This window comes from Cydia amplana, chromosome 9 (genome assembly GCF_948474715.1).
Source record: "Cydia amplana chromosome 9, ilCydAmpl1.1, whole genome shotgun sequence".
Lineage (NCBI taxonomy): Eukaryota > Metazoa > Arthropoda > Insecta > Lepidoptera > Tortricidae > Cydia > Cydia amplana.
Window position 1 is genome coordinate 11,079,721 of NC_086077.1, and position 24,039 is coordinate 11,103,759.

General features: G+C 37.6%; 1 protein-coding gene across 2 annotated transcripts in view; it reads left to right on the forward strand.

The window, feature by feature from the left end:
- The window catches only part of LOC134651144 (uncharacterized), a 59,936-nt gene that overhangs the window by 16,905 nt on the left and 18,992 nt on the right, over nucleotides 1-24,039 (forward strand). For both annotated transcript variants that reach the window (XM_063506176.1, XM_063506175.1), the window contains exon 2: nucleotides 5,186-5,327. In XM_063506176.1, the coding sequence (XP_063362246.1) occupies nucleotides 5,186-5,327 (142 nt within the window). The remainder of the gene's footprint in view (nucleotides 1-5,185; nucleotides 5,328-24,039) is intronic.

Genomic DNA, 24,039 nt, shown 5'->3' on the forward strand with positions numbered 1-24,039 from the left:
CAGTAGGTACTGTTGTCGATTCAGACAATTCTTATTGTGTACCTGCTAAATGTAGTATGTATACATTTACCGATAAGGGGATATTTATACAATACAAGTTTACATAGGGAATTGTGTCGCCAATAGGTGGTAGCGCGTAAATAAAATCCAATATCCATGCTCAATTTATTTACAAACTTCCGAAAAACGAAAAAATAATTTTCTATCTCAAAATTTCAAAAATAGAAGAATTAGAACCAATTGGATTTCAGCCACTTAGCCCAAGTTGCGTGGGTGTTTTTGATTTTCGACATTTTTGGTTTTATTGTTTTTTGAAACGAGTACAAAGTACAAATACAAACCACGGCATTAAATCTACGCTCTCAAAATAGACAAGTACAATAACTTCTCGCCCACAGTCTGAGTAAGATGGTCTACCTATAGTAGTTATTTATAAGAACTAGGAGATATATATATAGCTAATTTATACTCGTATTTTATAAGACAGGATTTCTGGCTGATGCAAGTAGGTAACAGTAAAACCTGTTTCCTAAACACGTTATGTCTAAATTAGAATTTTGATGTTGACGACGACGAGGACCCGAGGTAACTGTACCCTATGTCAAACCTGCATAGTCTATTCCAGCTTCACTAGGTGCTTTATAATTCTTTCCAAGCCATTCCTTAAAACGCAATTCATATCAACTAAAATATAAGACGTTTTTTATCCTGCTAGAAGAAGCGCTTCTTTAAACCAGACGCATCTAAGTACCTTTTTTGACCAACTGCTTGAGAATTAGAGATCATCGTCTTATCATTTAGTTGTTGTCCCCTGGAATTTTTATTTAATGAGCACACAATTCCAGTCTGTCGTACTGCCATCGAGATCCCCTCTATCTTCTATCTTAACATTTATCTTAACAAACCAAGAGAAACCTAGAGCTCTATACATAAACTGGAGGTCACTGCTAACAATATCGGGATCTGCAGCGTCATAGCGAAACTCTAATACCGTTCACATGATGAATAGGACATGTTAATTTCCTACGTAGAACAACTTATCGGTTCCCACTGCTTGCTTTCGAACCAATTCGTATCACGGCTGCATGGGAACGGTTCAAGAATGCGTGTGTAGGAAGCTTTCGGGCTGCATAATTACCTTTTGTGTAGTTTTGAGGTCACTGCAATCCTTTTAATTCATGTTAAATAAATTGATTCATCTGTGTTTGCAAATAAATTCGTAGATATATTATGACCACAGACTTGTCATTGTCGCGCTCGTTCTATTCTAATTCTATGATTATGACTTATGCTTGACTTTTTCATACTTCAATATCGTACTAGAATGCCTATATTGTCTATGGTGTAAATAATGTAACTTTTTACTTTCTTATGCTGGTACTTCACATGCATAGATGGTAGTATTTCTATAGATGTGGCCTACCGCGTGCCCCCGTAAGGGATAGACATAGATGACGTCACAAACCCGGGGATACCATATAGGTAAAAATTACCCCAATATTATCAAATATTGGGGTAATTTTAATCACGTTCGCGAGTAGTTCGCCTACGTAAGACGCAGCGATAAATAAAATATCAATGGGCCAATTTTCTTTTTTTTTTTAATTTATGTAGAAAACAAACAGACTTTTACAAATAAGTCTTACAAAAATTACTAAAAATAGGCCTAAAGTTTCATACGTTACTAAGTTGACTATTACAATGAAAAGTAAATAGGTTACTTAATTATAAATTACCAGTAGGTATAGTTGTGAGTACAACACGCAAATAAAGTAAGAAAACAATGCAAAATATTTACTTGAAACAATTTTTCAATTACTAGTAAACAAAATATGCCGAACTTTGTTCTTGAAAACGGACAAACTATGAACAAAAATGTCTATATCATTAAGCGATTAATTATACATATTAGTGTGCCACAGGAAGAAATAGAAAAGGTAGGTTTTCGTAATATGCTTTGAGCATATCCGGCAGTTTTGCGTCGGTGCCCAGTTTCTCCTTCCGGTTGCTAAAATCCATTTAGCACGCGTGCCTGCATCTTGTGGAAATCTGGAGGTAATAAACGAAATATTCATTTTGTAATCTGTCACTCTTATTGCAAAATTAAGAATTAGTGCCTGCAGCATATCATAGAATTAGATTCTCTGAGTCGTGGCAAAACCCCCTATAACGTTAATATAATTTACATTCTAATTTAAACACAGTTCAATTTTATTGTTCGTATATGTCCAGTTCTACAGCAAAATTATTTATAAAAATGTTATTAAAATACAAAATACCCGAATTTTGGGGTAATTGTATGCATCACGGGCTGGTATCCCTCGAATAATAGCAATGCGACTAAATTGAATACACGTTATTAAAAGGGTGACGGCTTACTGTCAATATGCGTACGTAATTTGGTCGGTTAATTTATCAGGAAATATTTATAGGTTAATTTTTTTACCCGAGTTATTATTTACTGTAAATGCTTTTTCTACTCAGATTTTAATTGATATAGATTGTAGGATGCTGTTACTAAGCATGATAATGCGACCGAAGTATAAAATACTGTATTTACCTGTGAAATGTTACGTTGTCCTGTTTTTGCCGGCAGTCACTTGTACAGCGCAAAACTGAGCAATTCACCATATTTGTTGAATTTTTAGGGTTCCGTAGCCAAATGGCAAAAAACGGAACCCTTATAGATTCGTCATGTCTGTCTGTCTGTCCGTCTGTCCGTCTGTCCGTCTGTCTGTCCGTCCGTATGTCACAGCCACTTTTCTCCGAAACTATAAGAACTATACTGTTGAAACTTGGTAAGTAGATGTATTCTGTGAACCGCATTAAGATTTTCACACAAAAATAGAAAAAAAACAATAAATTTTTGGGGTTCCCCATACTTCGAACTGAAACTCAAAAATTTTTTTTTCATCAAACCCATACGTGTGGGGTATCTATGGATAGGTCTTCAAAAATGATATTGAGGTTTCTAATATCATTTTTTTCTAAACTGAATAGTTTGCGCGACAGACACTTCCAAAGTGGTAAAATGTGTGTCCCCCCTGTAACTTCTAAAATAAGAGAATGATAAAACTAAAAAAAATATATGATGTACATTACCATGTAAACTTCCACCGAAAATTGGTTTGAACGAGATCTAGTAAGTAGTTTTTTTTTAATACGTCATAAATCGCCTAAATACGGAACCCTTCATGGGCGAGTCCGACTCGCACTTGGCCGCTTTTTAAGTAGTATTACATGCACACGAAACACTGATTTCAATATTTTTCCTGATAATCTTTGCACTGTTCATATGTTTCACACCAATTTGACGTTTACGCATTGTTTGTATCCCACCATAAACTACGGTGGGGAATAAAAAAATATGAGACTGTGACAAAGACAAACAATAATAGCGCTTTCTCTGCTACTCCTAGTGAAAGATACATAAGACTATCCCGTTCTGTCAGTTATCCCCACCACTCATGCCATGCCCTCGTTCACATGGCTGTATTTGGCAAATATTTGTGTTGCATCTCTTTCCTTTGACATACAAAAGAAAAGGGATACAGCCATGTGAAGTGCCAGACACGCTAGACATTATAATTAGATCTAAGAAGTGTCGTAGTGACGTTGGAAGTGTCAATAATATGTCTAAAATGATTTTACTGAAAATAACATTGATAACAAGAAATATGAACGTTTTAATTTTTGAATTTACTAAAGGTTTGTTTGGTATTTTTCTTAGGTATAAAATTAGAAATCTACAATCGCGTCCTGTTTATCTACATATGGTCTGCTTGCTGTACTTTAATTTTACTTACCATCCAATCATGCCATTGCACCCACATTTGTTTTAGGCCAACCGAACGTAGAGTTTAATAGAGTATAATACGAGGGGTGTTCAAAATATTCTCGGTATGAGAATTAAAACAAACAAGTACGAAAAGTTTGATATTTTTATTTTTCAATATACTCCCCCCCTATGTTCATACACTTAAAAGATCGATCAATTATTTTTTTTAATCCTGCATAAAAATATTTTTTATCTTTGGTGTAAAAATGCTCCTCCACTGCCGCCTTCAATGCTTCATCATCGGAAAATTAATTTCCACGCAGATCCTTTTTAAGATTGGGGAACAAAAAGAAGTCGCTGGGGGCTAAGTCCGGACTATACGGTGGGTGAGTAACAGTTTCAAACCCACATTCAACAATAGCTGCCTTGGCAATATGAGCAGTATGGACGGGGGCGTTGTCATGCAGAAGCATAACACCTTTGGTTAATTTTCCTCGCCTCTTTTCTTTGATTGCATCCTTTAATTGACGTAGAATGTTAGCGTAGTACTGTCCTGTGATATTTACACCTTTTTCTTTATAATCGATCAGTAATACTCCTTCACAATCCCAAAATATCGTGGCCATGACCTTGCCAGCTGAAGGGATGACCTTGAACTTCTTGGGATGAGCTGAACCCTTAATGTGCCACTGCATGGACTCTTGTTTACTCTCTGGGTCATAATGATGAACCCAGGTTTCATCTCCAGTAACTATTCTTTGCAGCACCTCATCAGGATTTTCACCGCACAGGTCAATAAAATCGGAACAACAAGCTACACGCATGTCTTTTTGAAGCCGAGTCAGCATTCGCGGAACCCATCTTGCACTTACTTTTGACATATTAAGATGGTCATGGATAATATCATGTACGGTACCAATAGAGAGATTGGTTACTTGTGCTATAGATTTTACCTTCACTCGACCATCTTCCAATATAAGTTTTTCCACTTTATCAATATTTTCTTGTGAAGTAGCTACTACAGGCCGGCCAGGTCTAGGGTCGTCTTCAACACTCTCCCTTCCACGTTTAAACTCGCTTGACCACTTTTGAATGGTAGATAAAGAAGGAGCAGACTCACGGTAAACACAATCCATTTCCTCTTTTATGGTTTTTTGATTTTTACCCTGTTTTGTCAAGAATTTTATCACGCATCGATGTTCTAATTTAGTTAACATTGTCAATTCCCACATGATGTTCATGTTTGTTCAGCAATTGCAGAAATACAAAAGAACATCTCGGTTCGAATTATACTTTTTTTTAATGTCAATGAATAAACCTTAGCGGCCAGTAACGAAAGAAATTTTAGAAGTGGTTGTAAGATATCAATACCGAGAATATTTTGAACGCCCCTCGTAATTGTTTCAGACGTATGCTGGTGCTGAGAGCTCGTCGGGCATCAACCCACAAGCTCAGGCCATTCTCGACAGCCTGAACACGAAGTACTACTTCTACACGAGGACGAGGGGACTTTTCCGGATCTGCTACCCGAAGGAGCGGCCTCCTACAGGTCAGTTCAATCCAGTGATTTAGACAATATCAAACTAATTTGACGGGCAATAAGAATGGTGCATGAATAGGGCCAGTACAGCGGTGTGACACGCTGTGGCTCGCAACTAGTTGCGTTAGACCGCACGATTGGCTCGAATTCGTGAGTGACACCGCTGAACTAGTACCATTTTTAGTGACCGTAAGGTGCGTCCTGAGATACGTCGATGGACACCACTAGTAAGTAGAATGTTAGGATTGAAAGCAGTTGCAATAAACCGATTGTAGGTACATAATATTAAAACATTTCCCTTAATTTTTATCTTCTGAAATTCTGTATTTAGAAGTCAAATGATACTAGAGCACAGATATATGAATATAATTGCGCTAAATACCATCTTCATCGAAACATTGTACCGACTTAATTATAATTACACATTCCGTAATTTCTCAGAAACGCCACAAAACAATCATCACAGTGTTAACTATAATGAACGCCCATGGTAATGATCATCTTAGCCTATTGGAGCGTAAACTGAATTTTACGGGAGTATAAGCTCAAATACTAAATAAATACGACTTACAATGGTATGATATCACTTCCATTGCTATGGTCAGTGGAACAGGTGTGCGGTAAATCGCTAACTGTTGCTAATAAATACAATAAACATAACGTCCTAAATAACTGGTCCCATTTGTATTGGAACTGCCAATGTCATTTAACCACATTGTAGATTGATCTTACGTCTAAAAAATTTTGGAAGGTTATTGAAAATTAGGTTTAGATTGCCTTGATTTCATTAATTTTCCCTTTTATTTTCAAATAAATTATTGTTCGATTAGTTATAAAAAGAAATTTGGATTCTGAGAGTTATGTTTATGTTATGACTATGCTAGATAGTGTGAAGTTGTAAACAATATGTACACCGACAATGAGTTAACAAATGAGTCAATAAATAAAGTGACCCATGTTAGTAAGAAACCAAGCCTCGATCTTATTTATACGGACGATCTCTATTGACACCTTAAATTTACAAGTAACCCTGAATTTGAAGTCGAATTTCACTTTCAATCGGCATCCATCATACTAAAACCGAAATTATAAATTATAGAAAGCGATAGGTTTAGGTACATGTAACCAGCGCAGTACCACGCCTCGGCCCATAAAAAAGTCGTCATGAGAATTTAATAACATTCATAGATACGTTTTAACGAGGTAGTATTAAATGTTTTAGATTAGATCATAGGACACCGGTTTTTCAATGAATTTAAACCTTGAATAGGACGCAATTGAAAGCGTGTTAGCAAACTCGTGACTTCGATTCTGCAATAAAAAAGTGGCGAACTTATTTGATGATATTGTTTTCAGGCATCTTCGTTCGTAGATTGAAGACAATAAAAGAAAGTTTGTTTTAAAAACATTTACTTAAGTATAAATAAATAACATTCGTTAGTCTCTGATCTCATTTGGGTAACGTTTTACGTGATTAATATTTATTTTTACCCTTTTTAGGGTTCCGTAGCCAAATGGCAAAAAACGGAACCCTTATAGATTCGTCATGTCTGTCTGTCTGTCCGTCTGTCCGTCTGTCCGTCTGTCCGTCTGTCTGTCCGTCCGTATGTCACAGCCACTTTTCTCCGAAACTATAAGAACTATACTGTTGAAACTTGGTAAGTAGATGTATTCTGTGAACCGCATTAAGATTTTCACACAAAAATAGAAAAAAAACAATAAATTTTTGGGGTTCCCCATACTTCGAACTGAAACTCAAAAATTTTTTTTTCATCAAACCCATACGTGTGGGGTATCTATGGATAGGTCTTCAAAAATGATATTGAGGTTTCTAATATCATTTTTTTCTAAACTGAATAGTTTGCGCGACAGACACTTCCAAAGTGGTAAAATGTGTGTCCCCCCCCTGTAACTTCTAAAATAAGAGAATGATAAAACTAAAAAAAATATATGATGTACATTACCATGTAAACTTCCACCGAAAATTGGTTTGAACGAGATCTAGTAAGTAGTTTTTAGGGTTCCGTAGCCAAATGGCAAAAAACGGAACCCTTATAGATTCGTCATGTCTGTCTGTCTGTCTGTCCGTCTGTCCGTCTGTCTGTCCGTCCGTATGTCACAGCCACTTTTCTCCGAAACTATAAGAACTATACTGTTGAAACTTGGTAAGTAGATGTATTCTGTGAACCGCATTAAGATTTTCACACAAAAATAGAAAAAAAACAATAAATTTTTGGGGTTCCCCATACTTCGAACGGAAACTCAAAAATTTTTTTTTTCATCAAACCCATACGTGTGGGGTATCTATGGATAGGTCTTCAAAAATGATATTGAGGTTTCTAATATCATTTTTTTCTAAACTGAATAGTTTGCGCGAGAGACACTTCCAAAGTGGTAAAATGTGTCCCCCCCCCCCCTGTAACTTCTAAAATAAGAGAATGATAAAACTAAAAAAAATATATGATGTACATTACCATGTAAACTTCCACCGAAAATTGGTTTGAATGAGATCTAGTAAGTAGTTTTTTTTTTATACGTCATAAATCGCCTAAATACGGAACCCTTCATGGGCGAGTCCGACTCGCACTTGGCCGCTTTTGTTTACTGACAAGATTTGCTTGACCAGCTATAGTAGTCATGTCGTCAATAAAAAATGTCAGTTTTAATTTCACAATTTCCTCGTCTTAAAAAACCTAAATTAAAATGTATTACTTTTAGATATTTGTAATATTTAACCACCGTTATAGTGAACTGAACATTGAACTCGTTTGCCTTTCACTGGGACCTCCACGATCATGCATCAGCTTAGCTTCAAGAAAGATCTAGGTACCTACCATGTACCTACCTAAGCTTTTGAAAAAGTTAGTTGTGTAATTTAATCATTTAATCATTGCAATCATGTACATACAAATACATAGTAATTTACAATTTTATTAAAAAAATATCTGAATCAAGGACTATTTTTTCTGATTTAGTAACTAAAAACATTATTTTTAGCATATTGTAGGAGGTACATACTTAATGGTAAATACTGTTTTTGCACCATTTTACATTAGGTACTTAGGGTAGGTACTTACCTAGGTTGGTATTCCACCATTTCCACCTGTCCAATTTCTTGGTCCAATGTATTAAGTACCTAGAACTTGTTAGGGTTCCGTACCCAAAGGGTAAAAACGGGACCCTATTACTAAGACTCCGCTGTCCGTCCGTCCGTCCGTCTGTCCGTTTGTCCGTCCGTCCGTCCGTCCGTCCGTCCGTCCGTCTGTCACCATGCTGTATCTGACGAACCGTGATAGCTAGACAGTTGAAATTTTCACAGATGATGTATTTCTGTTGCCGCTATAACAACAAATACTAAAAATAGAATAAAATAAAGATTTAAGTGGGGCTCCCATACAACAAACGTGATTTTTGACCGAAGTTAAGCAACGTCGGGCGGGGTCAGTATTTGGATGGGTGACCGTTTTTTTGCTTGTTTTTTTTTGTTTGTTTTGCTCTATTTTTTGTTGATGATGCGGAACCCTCCGTGCGCGAGACCGACTCGCACTTGGCCGGTTTTTTTTTTAATACGTCATAAATCGCCTAAATACGGAACCCTTCATGGGCGAGTCCGACTCGCACTTGGCCGCTTTTTTAACATTTCGTAGATACATATCTGTATGTCCGTGTTCCATAAACTTTTCCTAATTATTATTGGGTTATTGGTAGGTATTCGGTTGCTTCCGGTCTGGCCAGCTCGTTGACTTCGAAAGTGGCCGGGCTTTAATTACCTCTCATATATTCAGCTCAAGTAAGACGCGCCTTAACACCGTACCGTTGGCCATACTTGCAAGGTTAGACATCGATTTTGTACATGTAAACGTTTTGTATGCAAAATAGTTCGTAAGGTCTAGGTCGTACGTGGATACTTAATTTGTTTTTAACGTCGCATCGTCTTGATACAAATAATTAAGTATAACCAATTCAAGATTGTGTCAATGAACACGTTTAATTTTAAATTCTGAAAAATATGACATTATTTCTGTCGCCGTATTTGACGAACCGTATTACTTACGGTCCAAGCACGCGACGCGACGTTATTTGACCGCAAGAATTACAAGTAGTCATTTGTTGGAGCATAATGTTGATTAAGCATCCAAGTCATCTATGTATGTATATCTCAGTCAGTACTAAAATTTCAATATAATTCTAGTGTTATTGCCATTTGGAGTCTCATTATAACATTCTTATGCCTAACAAAGGAGCAACAAATAGCGGGATAGTTTTGATTGCATGCTCTGTAACTGTAATTTTTCCTATGTAAGTATATAATTTATGTGAGTTAAGCAATACGCATAGGTACGTACCTACAGTGTACACATTTTACAAGCATGCAATTGTTATCATATCAAGTAGCATGCTAAAAACGAATGTTTGTTGTGTGGCCATCGTCATTTTAATCTGCTTTACATTTACACACGCAACGGTTTCTACACTTTGGTTTGGTACATGCAGTGCAGTTAGTAGTAAACCGACAAGCTTTCCTGCTATTTATACGTATTGGTAGCTTTACCAGCAGACAGACATTGTTAGTCTACGTCAGTGTTGGCCAAAACGTTAATGCAATTGAAAATGTTGGCCTATAACCATTATAAATTGAACCGTAAACTGTAACAGACCGTTACGGTTTAAGGTTCAATTTATAATGGTTAATTGCCAACATTTTCAATTGCATTAACGTTTCGGCCAACACTGGTCTACGTACATAGCTGATGGTATGTAGGACTCGTACCACGGGTGCGTGTACGCATGTACGTGCCTCGCGTTACCCACTCCGCGCGCGAATCACGATTAGATTGTCACTGCGCCGATAACAATGACACAACGACTTCCAAGGGTGCTTTACTAAGTATGACGTGTTTCGTACTAGGAAAATAATAGATTTCTTTCTTAATAGAAGATAAAGACGTGATGTTTTACGTTGAAAACAAGCTTATCGTCTTCCACCTATTCTATTTTTAGGGTTCCGTACCTCAAAAGGAAAAAACGGAACCCTTATAGGATCACTCGTGCGTGTGTCTGTCTGTCCAACCATTCCCCCCTCCTTCCGAACTACTGGGTCTAAAATTTTGAACAAAATACACAAAATAGTTCTTTACCTATAGATGACAGGAAAACCTATTAGAAATGTGCAGTCAAGCGTGAGACGGAACCCTTGGAACGCGAGTCCGACTCGCACTTGGCCGGTTTTTAACCATCTTCAGAAAACCATATTAATGATCACCAGTTCATATGGTAATGTCCTGCCCTAGTAGCACGGTCGCATTTTTATCATTTGTCACCATGCCTGTCACGTTCTAACAAGCATGTAAGTGCATAAGTGACGGGCATACTCAGGCATAGTGATAGTCGATAAAAATGGAACCATGCTAAGACCGCTGAATGGTCTCGCATTGTTTGGGTTGGGTACACGACAAGGGCTGGCGACAAGAGGGGCTGTATGGCTTTAGGCCTCACATTTGCTAAATGGGAATTGGGAACATCACACGTAAACCTTTGAATTTCTTCGCAGATGTATGCAATTTTGCTGACGATGTTTTTCTTCGTCGAGTCGGCGTTCAAAACTACGATTTTGAAAATAAAGTAGGTAGGTACCTAGAGAAAATTGAGTACCTACCTAGTAGGTAGTACATTCAGCAGATTTCAAATATTTAGCAATTAAATAATTTTTAATTATAAGGTTTGTGTAGTAAGAATAGTATTTAATTAAATTACGCAAGCAATGTCCCATTAATTCTTACTACCCTAAGTTAATATTGCCACTATCTCATATTTTGAATAAAACGGCGATTTTGAAATCGTGCGTCTGTACAATTGTCGCAGTCAGTCAGTCAATCAGCCACTACACCTAAAGTTGAACTGCAGAGGTCACAACCTTGACCGCTCGTTTTTGAGTTGAAGTCCTTCGATAATTGGTGAAGCTATTGTCATTTTACCATGCTGTCTGAGCAGAAGTCGAGTTGACCTTTGTTACTTCTAACCGTTGTTGTAATAAGTAGTTTAATCGTCGATTCGGGACCAAGTTAGATTAAAATCTACAAGCTAATAATACATCGAAGTTGACCGAAAGGATATCAGCAAGATCGTAATAAATTCGTACGTGACTTTGCCTTTGGGTTATGTTATGATATGACATTGACGTATAATATCTAAGGACGGGCTAATGGGGCACTAAACATCGTACTAGTTCAGCGGTGCTACTCACGAATTCCAGCCAATCGTGCAGTCTAACGCGACTAGTTGCGACCAATAGCGCGCGTAATGCGAACTCGTCAACTAATCGCGCGCGTGATGCGAACTCATCAACCAATCGCGTTGTAGCGATTACACACCGCTGTACTGGCCCCTGTCATGCCTCATTATTATTGCCCGTAAAGCCAGTACCTAGATATCTATGTCAATGTGATATGACTGTTTTACTGCCAAATGTTTAACATTCACATACAAACGTTGCTGTCATAAAATATGTATTGTGTCTTGTCTCTCTGTAAACAATCGCATTTACTTTCACCGCATCCGGATAAATATAGGTACATTTATTATTTTATTAAATTACAATATCAATTAAAAATTCTACGTCGTTATCTCTAATGATGAACGTTAACTTTCGTCGTCAACAATTAAGTAAAATTGTTCCTATAAGTTGCGCAAGTGTTGACTTATTACTAACTAGTAACTAACTACATTCCGCTACTGCCTAGACAAACTATTGGCCAGCTGTAACGTCGCAGGTTTCGAGACAATAAACTCAAGCATTTAGTTGAGTAAGAACCAGCTTTGATACAATACATGTTAGCAAACGGCCATATTCAAAGTCTTGCGTCACGCAATCCAATAACTCATGATAAAGTTAGTCATCACGCATACATAATAATTTAAAATTTAATTTTATAGGTCATGTACCTATGTAGACAAAAGTTAAGGATACCAAATTAATTTTGGGAACTTAGTCATCCCAACGTCATCCGACACAAAGCGAAATACAAAGGGACTACAAACGTAGATACAATATCAAATATCATTTATTTTCAGGCAACTAAGGTTCATATACCTTACAAACTAACATACATACAGTCAGCAGCAATAGTTGCTAAGCGGGCGAGGTGTTTAGAATGATCTTGACGCGACTTTATTGTTAAGAGAATAAGAGCGCGTCAAGGTAATTTTGAACACCTCGCCCGCTTAGCAACTTCTGCTGCTGACTATACATACAATAATAAAAATCTTAAAAACTAAAAATCAGTTTCTGTTGCGTCATCTGTTTCGGTGTAGGATTGTACACAATACACATACAAATACGTTGTACCTGTATCGAGACGGTGATCAGTGAGCATTCCATGCTCTCATGTTCGTAACCGTCTGGAACAACAGTACAGACAAAATTGCATCTTAATTTCTACGTTACTCTTATAGATATTGTCCGTAGGTATGTTGTTGCCTTTAAATATTACTGCTAGGTCATCATCAAATTTTGGATCTGGCTAAGCTAGACTATCTATTATGACTTATCAAAAGACAATTTAGATTGATGCGTTGCAATAATAAATAATCGATCATTTGGCCGAGAACCGATTGAGATTGCATTAGATTCTCAGTTACATTACAAATCGTCGTCTCATTGCTTTCTCGGTGTACGAAGATTATAATCGCTTTGTATCACTCTATAGCAAAAACGTTGGTGCGAGGTATCACAGGTGAAATCTTCGTTCTACAAACCGAGAGACAACCGGTCCTGAGACGGCTATACTCTCGTCTTGGTCGTGTGTAGAAGGGAGATGCGCGGACTTTTTTTATGGGCGATTAAGATAAGTTTGAGGCAAATGAAGGTCACGACGAGCCCACGGCAGTATGCGGTTGGCTATAGAACTCGTCGGTTAAATTGTTACCTGAACCTGCCTGAACCTAATAATTATTTCAACACTAAGCTAGTAGACATGCAATTTAGGTCGAGTAAGCCAGCTACTTATCGCTACACGTTTAGAACTATTCAGTCGTAAGGTCACGTTTCCGCCGTATTCATTGTCACTGGGATGTTAATTGTTTAAGTTATTTGTGGAAGCGGATGACATCGGTACACTAATGAGGACTTGAGGGCACCTGTGGTTTTATTTAAGGGATCCTACTCGTACAAACATAACATTTTAGCTTTAGGTAAACATCATATACTTAGTCTTCGTTGCCACGGAAGAGGAAGACGGTTAATTATTATATTTATTCTTATTTATTAATAGTACGTTAGTGTGACTTTATTAAATTCGTATGTTTGTCCATACTCTCGTACACATAAGTACATACCTAAATAGGTTACGTGGCGTGTGTATTTATAAAAACATTGTGTGTGTGGACAACGGTACAAAGACATAAGATAATTACTATAAACAACAGCTCAGAACGTACAATGAACATTCTTACATTCGGTATGCTGTCCTAGGCTAATATTCCTTAAAGAGATAAGGTCTGTGAGTCATTTACTATTGCTTTGCTATTGCCGAGTCTCACTTTGTATGGAAATTTTACTGGTGAAGCATAATGAAGGTAATAAACATTTTCTTATTTTTATAAATCGCTAGTACTCGTAGTTACACTTACAAACTGACTAAAATTGTAAATAAAATACGATATCTGCTTGTAATATGATATGTCCCACTTTGTGGAAATTATATCATCATGTACATTACAGGATTTGCACGTACATTTCTAAGAAAAATGATAATGAAGGTAATAAACATTTTCTTATTTTTGATAAATCGCTAGTACTCGTAGTTACACTTACAAACTGACTAAAATTGTAAATAAAATACGATATCTGCTTGTAATATGATATGTCCCACTTTGTGGAAATTATATCATCATGTACATTACAGGATTTGCACGTACATTTCTAAGAAAAATGATATTGCATCTCCTAATTCTCTCGTCATGCATACCTATCGTATGATCGTTTCTGATGATTTTCTGTTGCTACGGACTTTGGAGGGTCCTTCCAAATAAATAATAGGTGTAGGTAGACTGCAATGAGTCAGTGACAAATGCTTAGGTAATACTGTTTGTTGATATCTCGAAGTTGTTGCCAGATGTTTTTCATGTTTTGGCATTTCCGCATGGCGTGGATAGTGAAGTCATGGCAATTGTACATGTCTTCGTCAGCGCGTCATACGCGGTAATATATGTTGCGATATTTTTGATCCGACTGATTATCTTTTAAGTGGAGCTAGTAATGCATGTAGTTGCTACAAGACCTTTATGACCTCGAATTTAGAAATTAACTAATAGAGTGTAGGCGTTTGAAACAAATTCTAGTCGTATTGCAATTGTCAAAAGTGCGCATCAAGGTTAAGCCTTGTTTTCGCCTAATAATTATAAGCGATTAGCATTGTATTCAAAACCGGCCACGCTGAATTATTTTAGTTGTATTGTAGGTATGGCACTTGGTAACTTTTTACATATTCCGTAGTTTATACTAAGTACCTACTTGTTTATCCACGGCTGTGTGGTGGCATGAGTGGATTTGTGAATTCGGCTTTGGGACTATTCATAAATTACGTCATTTCAAATTAGGGGGGGGGGGGGGGTCTGGACATCAGATGATGGTAGCAAGACGTAGGAGGAAACGGGGTCATTCGAAGTATGATTTTTGGATGATTTTAGGGGGGGGGGGGGAGTCAAAAATCGTCAAAAATAGATAACGTAATTTATGGACCTTTGTTAAATATCTAGGTGGTTGTAACACTTGTAACACTAATTAACAGAGCTCGGATTTTTCACGGCAAAACAAAACACTAGCGTAATCTAGCCAGTGCTTGAAATATTATTTTATCGATATCGAGTATTACTATTTACTAGAGTATATGACAGGTATTGCCTTTGAGTATATAGCCTAAGGAGATGTGATAACGTAAACTCTTCGAACAAATTTTTTCGCCACTTTAAGCGGGGGGCGAGGTAAACACCTACAGCACACCACCAAAAGATAAGTAACTCAACAGACACAGATTTTGCTGTTGCGACAAACGCACACTACAAAAAAATTCAACACATCAATAATTACACGCACACAGACAGAGTTTTCACATAACTATGCAGCATACATACGAACATGATAGTGATGGGTCACATCTGAAGAATGAGTCAAATCAGTTTGATGAATGAACTGAATTGTCTTATACTACCTATTTATCATAAAATTGTAAAAGTGAAAATTCTGTACATTGAAGATATTAGGTAGCCAATAAAATGATTGTTTGTATGTATGGCTGTCTGTATTTATGTGTCTTTGTGTCTTAGCCCGCACGCACAGCTAAACTGTGGAATGAACTGTCGCCCGCGGGTTTTCCGGGCTGATACATAGGTAAAGATATCGTCCCATAGAAAATTTGAATTTCGCGCCTTTTTTACTGACATTATTTGCTTGATCAGCTATATTAAACAAACTGCAGTGATTGAATGAATGAATGATTCATTCAATCATTCAAATGTTGAGTCGCTTTTTTGACTTTGTCACATCCCTTTAGACCGATTCGTCCCCGTACCACTGTATTCATGTTTACATTTTTCTGTCGTTTATGTATCGCAACGGTTTTTTCTTTAAATGGAGATTGTACTTCAATATACATTTAATAGTTAGTATAAATACTTATATATGATAGGAAACGCGATCTTGTTGCGAATTTGAGCTATCAGATCGCCTTTTACACGATAATTCTGCACAAGTCACCATTTTTTAAGAGAAACGTCTTGTTTAAGAGAAACGTCTTGCGACACGGAACGATGCAAAATGGCGGTGAAGCGACTTCAAGTAGTTTTATATAACGTGTTTGAACAGTTGACCAATGTACTTTGCCGGAGGGGGTCGCCCGTGTATCACATCTCCTTAGGCTATATACTCAAAGGGTATTGCCTCAATACATTTTTAGGGTTCCGTAGTCAACTAGGAACCCTTATAGTTTCGCCATGTCTGTCCGTCCGTCCGTCCGTCCGCGGATAATCTCAGTGACCGTTAGTGCTACAACGCTTAAATTTGGTATGAGTATGTATATTTTCCACGCCGAAAAAGTGGTACAATAAAATCTAAAAAAAATGTTTTTTTGGGGTACCTCCCATACACATGAAGTGGGGGGAAAATTTTTTTTTCGCCCCAACCCTACTGTGTGGGGTGTCGTTGGATAGGTCTCTTAAAAAGAATATGAGTATTTTAAAACCATTTATTGATCAAATTAGTTGTTTTGTAAATAAATGCTCTTCACCCTTTAACAGAATTCATTTTACAGTATCTATCTACCTAAAGGTGGCCAGTAACTAACAGTGGCTAGTAATTGCAATTTTACCCTATTTATTATATAGGTAAGTAATAAAATAACTTTTCATTTTAGCTTTGCCATAGTCGAGCAACAAAGAGGTAGGTCTGCATGTACAACTTAGAACGAAGTAACTATACCACCTCGTACAAATGTTTTTATTACATATTTATTTTATTTGGTGACGTATTTTCTTCTAGTACTGAATTATCGATATCGATAAAATAATGTTTCTATCACTGGCTAGATTCCGATAGTGTTTTGTTTTGCCGTGAAAAACCCGAGCTCTGCTAATTAATTACCAATTAAATGGTAATTCTTTAATAACAAAGTGTGGTTAACAATTAGGTATTATAAATAAAGATCATTACTTTAATTTTTTAACGTGATAAACCTACACAAAATATTAAAAAAGTAAAGTAGGTACTCGTGCACTAACACCATTCTACAAGTGATCTGAATGTTATTTACTTACTGCGTGTAAACTGAAGAAGCATTTCAAACGGTTTTCATATGATACTTTGTTGAGTATTTTTGCTGTAATTGATCTTTTATATCTGTGGTTCATCAGTGTTGCTATCTTTTTCTAGTCGGGTTTCTACGGCACCTATTTCGCAAAGCTCAAATTTTTCGGGCTGGACTACAATAAACCCATACTATTAATCTATTACATTCTTATTGTGTCCTTAACAGACTCTGAATAGAAAACATCTAGCTTATCTTTTATTTGACGCCTCTCGGTAAGGCTGTTTGCGAAAATTGTTAAATCTCAGCACGTCACTTTTAGGAGACGAAAATTAAGGAAGGCCGACCAGTTAACACTTGCTGCATGGTTTTTCATGGTGCTGTTTTTTGCTCGCATGTAGCTATATCACAGACTAGCGTAGTTGACGAGAGCTGTGCAGACTGATAAAAAAATTAATGATTGCTTTGAGCTGTATTGTTATTATACTAGCAAAAAGCAGAGCTTTGTAAGGGCTCGCGGAGTTTTCCTACCTAAACGTACCGGACCGCGACTTTGATCCAGTCCGAGTCTTGTTCCATGATCGATCGAGTGCGAATACGTCCGTTAAGAACGCAGCTATAAGTGAGAGCAAGAAAGAAATATACTAACCGGACCCCGGTTGCTGTCCGGTACGCCTGTCTGTTACAGCTTTTACTTTGTCCATTAAAAACGTCTCCAGACGACAAAATCAAATTGCCGATGATATTGGCATGTAATATACAATTTCATATGCGCTTATTATTACATCCTACACTGTCGCCCAGTACTTTTTTTTAGGAAGCTTTCCTACATAATATTAGGTCAGCGAGCCAATGTCCTTGAATTTAATTTTTACGTCCACACCACACAATTGAGCGAATAACTATCCCGTCTGGACACCTACTGGCGGTACATAAACACACACACACACAGTTCCACTAGGTACAGCCAGGGTTCAGCATCCGCTCTATCTTGGGTACTGCTCTTCTAAGTGCTCATTAAGACGTGTCAGATGACCAAAAAAGCGTGTGCCTATATTGCACCAAACCTATCTAGGGTACTAATCTCCTAAGTGCTCATCAAGACGAGTCAGATGACCAAAACAGCATGTGTCTATGTTGCAACAAACCTGAGTTCTACTAGGTACCGCCAGGGTTCAACATCAGCTCATCATGACGAGTCAGATGTCCAAAACAGCGTGTGTCTATGTTGCACCAAACCTGAGTTCCAATAAGTACAGCCAGGGTTCAGCATCAGCTTTATCTTGGGTACTACTCTCCTAAGTGCTCATCGATACAAGTCGGATGATCAAAACAGCCTATGTTGCAACAAACCTGAGTTCCACTAGGTACTGCCAGGGTTCAGCATCAGCTCTATCTTGGGTACTGCTCTCCCAAGTGCTCATCATGACGAGTCGGATGTCCAAAACATCGTGTGTCTATGTTGCATCAAACCTGAGTTCGACTAGGTACAGCCAAGGTTCAGCATCAGCTTTATCTTGGGTACTACTCTCCTAAGTGCTCATCATGACGAGTCGGATGTCCAAAACAGCGTGTGTCTATGTTGCACCAAACCTGAGTTCCAAAAGTACAGCCAGGGTTCAGCATCAGCTTTATCTTGGGTACTACTCTCCTGTGCTCATCGATACGAGTCGGATGACCAAAACAGCGTGTGCCTATGTTGCAACAAACCTGAGTTCCACTAGGTACTGCCAGGGTTCAGCATCAGCTCTATCTTGGGTGCTGCTCTCCCAAGTGCTCATCATGACGAGTCGGATGTCCAAAACAGCGTGTGTCTATGTTGCACCAAACCTGAGTTCCAATAAGTACAGCCAGGGTTCAGTATCAGCTTTATCTTGGGTAGTGCTCTCCCAAGTGCTCATCATGACGAGTCGGATGTCCAAAAATCGTGTGCTATGTTGCATCAAACCTGAGTTCCACTAGGTACAGCCAAGGTTCAGTATCAGCTCTATCTTGGGTACTGCTCTTCCAAGTGCTCATCAAGACGTGTCAATTGACTAAGACAGCGTGTGCCTATGTTGCACCAAACCTAGGTTTCACTAGGAACTGCCAGAATTCTGGGTCATTTTGTTGAACTGCACGCCGACGTTGCAATTGGCGTGCAGTCGACGTTGCAGTCGTGTATCGCTGTTATTGTTCAGCCCTATGTCACTGAAGTTTGTATTAATATGATCTTTATTTATAATTTTAGCAGTTCCAAGCAATAGTAACACTAAAGGCGCCATTCATTAATTACGTAAGACAAATTTTGCCAGTTTTTGATCCCCTTCCCTATGTAAGAAATAATAAGAATAGGTTGACCCCCTCCCCCTCCCACTCCTATATTACCAATATAACCATATATTACGTAAGAATCTAAAGGAAAAAATGAGTACACGTTTGGTTTGTTTTAGTGTTTATTTTTCAAAAAAAAAATTTTTTTTAATGTTTATTTGTACGTACGTTTGTACAGGACAAAGGTACTTGAGCTCGTTTAAGCCTCCTCTAACCTAACCTCTGTAACTCTGCACCGTGTTTGATAGCATAAACGTCATAATTTCATAGAAATTAAAAAAAATCGCTCCTTTGTGATCTTACTTACGTAAGAACTATAAAAACCCCCTCCCTCCCCCTAGTAAGAAAAAAATTGAAAAAATAAGATATGTTCGACCCCCCTCCACCCCAAAATCGTCTTACGTAATAAATGAATGGCGCCAAAACTGTTTCTCGAACTGAAAATACCCGATTTATGTTTGCTAACACAACATGACTGATCAGTTCATCAGCGTCACAAAACATACGAGTACATTGACCTCCTCAGTGAATATACAGCAAGATTGATTGTTCTAGTAGGTATTCACAGAAACTTAATTGCTAAATTGGGAATCAAACCAAGCGAAGCGAGGAGGGTCTGAATCCAAAATGTTAACCCACTTTTGTATTCATCGTTGTTAATGGCGTAAGCGCCATCGACATTATTGAAATTGAAAACACCACATAGGTATCGTTGTCTGAGTACCCACAACACATAATCCTTCTGGAGCTTTTCTGGGGCTTAGTCAATTTGTATAACAACGTCCAATATTTATTTATTTATTTACTACTAACGCCATCTGTTAGAGAAATAAATAATTAACATTAGCACGAAGGTTAATTCATTATTTTGCCAACAGATGGCGCTAGTAGTAATACAAAGTGTTATTACAATATTTAATTTTTTTAGGTTTATAAAATGATATTTTTATGTTTGATAACACATCTAGACATGAATTTAAATTACTATGTTAAATTTCAAACCTAACAGTGCATTAGTTTTTCCGTAAAGTGTACCACAAGAATGCATAGTTTGTCGAATAGTGATAGGGCTCGCTTCGCTCGCCCTAATTATTATTTATTGCCTACTAATAAGTGACTGTTGATATGTAATGTAACCGACTGAGGTTCAAACAGCAACACTCCTAACTGTACATCGATGGACCTTATTACGAAAGGAATAGGGTCCACCTATGTACAGTTAACAGTGTGGGCGATGGTACCTCCAAACTATAAATCTAATTATATACATTTATAATATCTCTGTAAATTAACGACTGAAAATAAATGCATATTTTTTCAAGGCTACGTGGTCAAAGAATGATGTCATGTTGATGACATGGCTATCATGTTGACTTGATAGCGGCATTGTGGCAAGGCAAGCAAACAGATTTAATACTCGTAATTACCGGATTATTAAGAAGATGAGGCTCTTACGGCGTAATTTTTATCAGTCGTTAACTCTTTAGGTACAATTTAGGCCATAAATTGCATCCAGCCAGCCAAGGGCTTAAAATATGTACAGTGCAAATAATCTTACATCATTCGTAAATTTAGGTTTTATGGACAGTCCTTCACCGATTTACTCATAGTGTTGTGTTCCTGTCGGTGAGTATGAGTAAGGCTCAGTAAGGCCAGAGCTCGACGAGGGAGCGACTGCGGAGTGTTAGGATCGGCAACGCGCACCTAACACTAGAATTGCAGGCTACGGAGACTGCTTTACCGTCAGGCGGGCCGTATACTCGTTTACCACCGATGTAGAAATTATAAGTACCTATTCGCTTATATAATAGCTTTTCGTTTTAGCGTTAACATATTATAGGATCAACATATTACTTTTAATTGCTGTTACACATAATGTACCTGCCTGTTATTAAAGGAAGTGCAGTTATTTACCAGCAAAATAAAGATTGTCCGTACATGTTGTAATAATCATACTGAAAACATTTTGCGGTCAAGCTGTCAATTAAGAAGGTATTGTTCCACTGTTAACCAAGTTAATGATGCATATTATGTGCGAAGACGCGGCATTGAGCATTTCGCAAACTGTATCTACGACCGAATCTGGTTTTGCAACTATAGTTGCATCGAATACTGTGCCGTAAAGGCTACTTTTACATACATATATCCTAAAAAACCATAGTAACTCAGGTAAACTACATCCTGGTCACGGCACCAAAATGTGCCGTAAAGGCTACTTTTACATACATATATCCTAAAAAACCATAGTAACTCAGGTAAACTACATCCTGGTCACGGCACCAAAATGTCACCTCCCACTACCTACTTACTTACTTACTTAACTAACCATAATATAAACACCCTCTTTAGATTTACTCTTAGAATATGGCCATGTGATTTAGTCGTGATCGTCTAGTCTAGCGTTAGGACCCCTCGAAGTGAACCGCGGTACCCTAGGTTCTTTAATGAGTATCAGCTAAATTTTGGACTCTGATTTTATTTACAATTACCTGGACTTTGGGAAAAATATATTATGAAATTGGAAGCACATTTATTATGATGTTAACGAGTAACTTACTAGAATAATTTATTAAAATACAGAAATAGTACTGAAAGTTACCAGAATTTATTATTGTAATGTAAATGTTGTTATATTTTACTTCAAATAATGTTATTTAGGTAAATGCAGCATATATGATAATATGAATAAAAAGAAATATATTTGGTAAAATGAGTTTAAAAATGGGGTTGGTAAAAGCCTGCTACAATCTATTAAGCCTCCGGGATAACATATGAGTAGCACTCCTGGGGTAAGCCCATTTACACCCTAGCATTTAATATTATTATCTACCAGCTTCTATTCGAAATATGCTACCCATACGCTCGATGCAGGATTGGGGGCTCCTAGTCCAATCAGCAAGGTCAATTGGAACTCCTACCCTACCTCTTTAGCCAGACGGGCTATGACCAACACTTCGGAACCTATGCGTGCCTAGATGACTATGAAGAGAAGTGTCAAAGTATCCATCAGTCATCAAAATTACTATTCTTTTTTATTTCAAAAGCTAGGGATGCGAATCCCATTTTCATTCCCCAGAACTAAAATATAAACTGTATTTCTAGTTTTTTAGAAGTATGAACGAAGTACTAAGTTTATTTGTTAAACTATATACTAAATTTTATGAGACTGAAATATCAAGATGAGCATTATTTCACTCAAATTATCCTTTGGATTACTCTTGCCTGCCAAAGGTTCCCTAAAACAGCTAGTCGTCGATTTTCTATCTCCGAATAGACTGTGTTCCTAATCCCAACTTGATATTTATGATTTTATTGTGTAAATACCTTAGAAACATAATTGTAATTCTCAGTACCTCGTCTTTACACCAGAAAACCAGAACTTCATAAATAAAAATAGAGATAAGATTTTACGTTAGTTATTTTCCCCAAATAATTTAAATATTGGAAGATCTAAGCAATTCAAACCCTATACCTATTTACGCACAATTTTAGTATAGCGAGACCGTAGTTGAAGTCCCTTAAGAAGAAAAATACATCAGTTTTACAGACCAAGACTAAAACGAACCCTAAATTCCGAATAATTAGTGTGTGAATTTACCCTAAACCTACCCTTGTCCCTACTCTAGTATAACCAAAGCACAGTTCGTACTTACCATCGACCTGGTACTTTGGAATATACGCAAGTGTATCCCTACTAAGAAGCTGTAAGAGTTCGGCGAGCGATTCCGAGAATGCAACCTAACAGCTCGTGGTCTTGTCTCCCCCCATGGCGGGTTGCACAGAGGCAGGGTGGCAACATGGGTAAGACAGGGCCCTATTATGTATATAAGTGGTATAAATAAATATATTTAATATACGAAGCCTCCAAATACTGTAGATTTCAAATGGGCCCAGATTACTCCGGATGGTGCGCATGTGACACCCCCACTATTCATCTAACAGCTGGACATTGGAGAGCTAAGGAGGGAGACGTTTTTCACCTTCTATGTTGGTAAAGAGAAGGTGCCAAGATAACCCTCATCTTGGAACAAAAAGACTCCTAGACAGCTCACATTTAACACCGCAAGGGGTGAGCGGTCCAGTCGGACAAACAGTCAGTCCAAACAATGATCTGGTTTTAAACTATATAGCAAAAGACCCCATAGTAAAACACTAAAATAACTAGGTTCAATTTTACGAACCAAACTATTCACAAAATCAAACTAACTAAACACAGAAGTGAAATTCCCTTAAACACCGCTATCTAAGTTCAGTTTTATGACGATATTGTCCCCACAAAACCAAACACAGACACGCTTTCCAAGCCCCTGTTATGCAACGATATTGTCCCTGCATAACGTGACGGCACTTAGAAAACACAGTGTAGAAAACTTCACTATAACACCACACAGTAGCAAAGAATCCCCGCAATAGCCCAAGTTCAGTTTTACGACGATATTGTCCCCGTAAAACTAAACACAGACACGCTTTCCAAGTCCCTGCTATGCAACGATATTGTCCCTGCATAACGTGGCGGCACTTAGAAAAACACTGCGTAGGAAACTTCACTATATTTAAATCCCGTACACGGTAACAAAGAATCTCCACAAAAGTCTAAGATCAGCTTTACG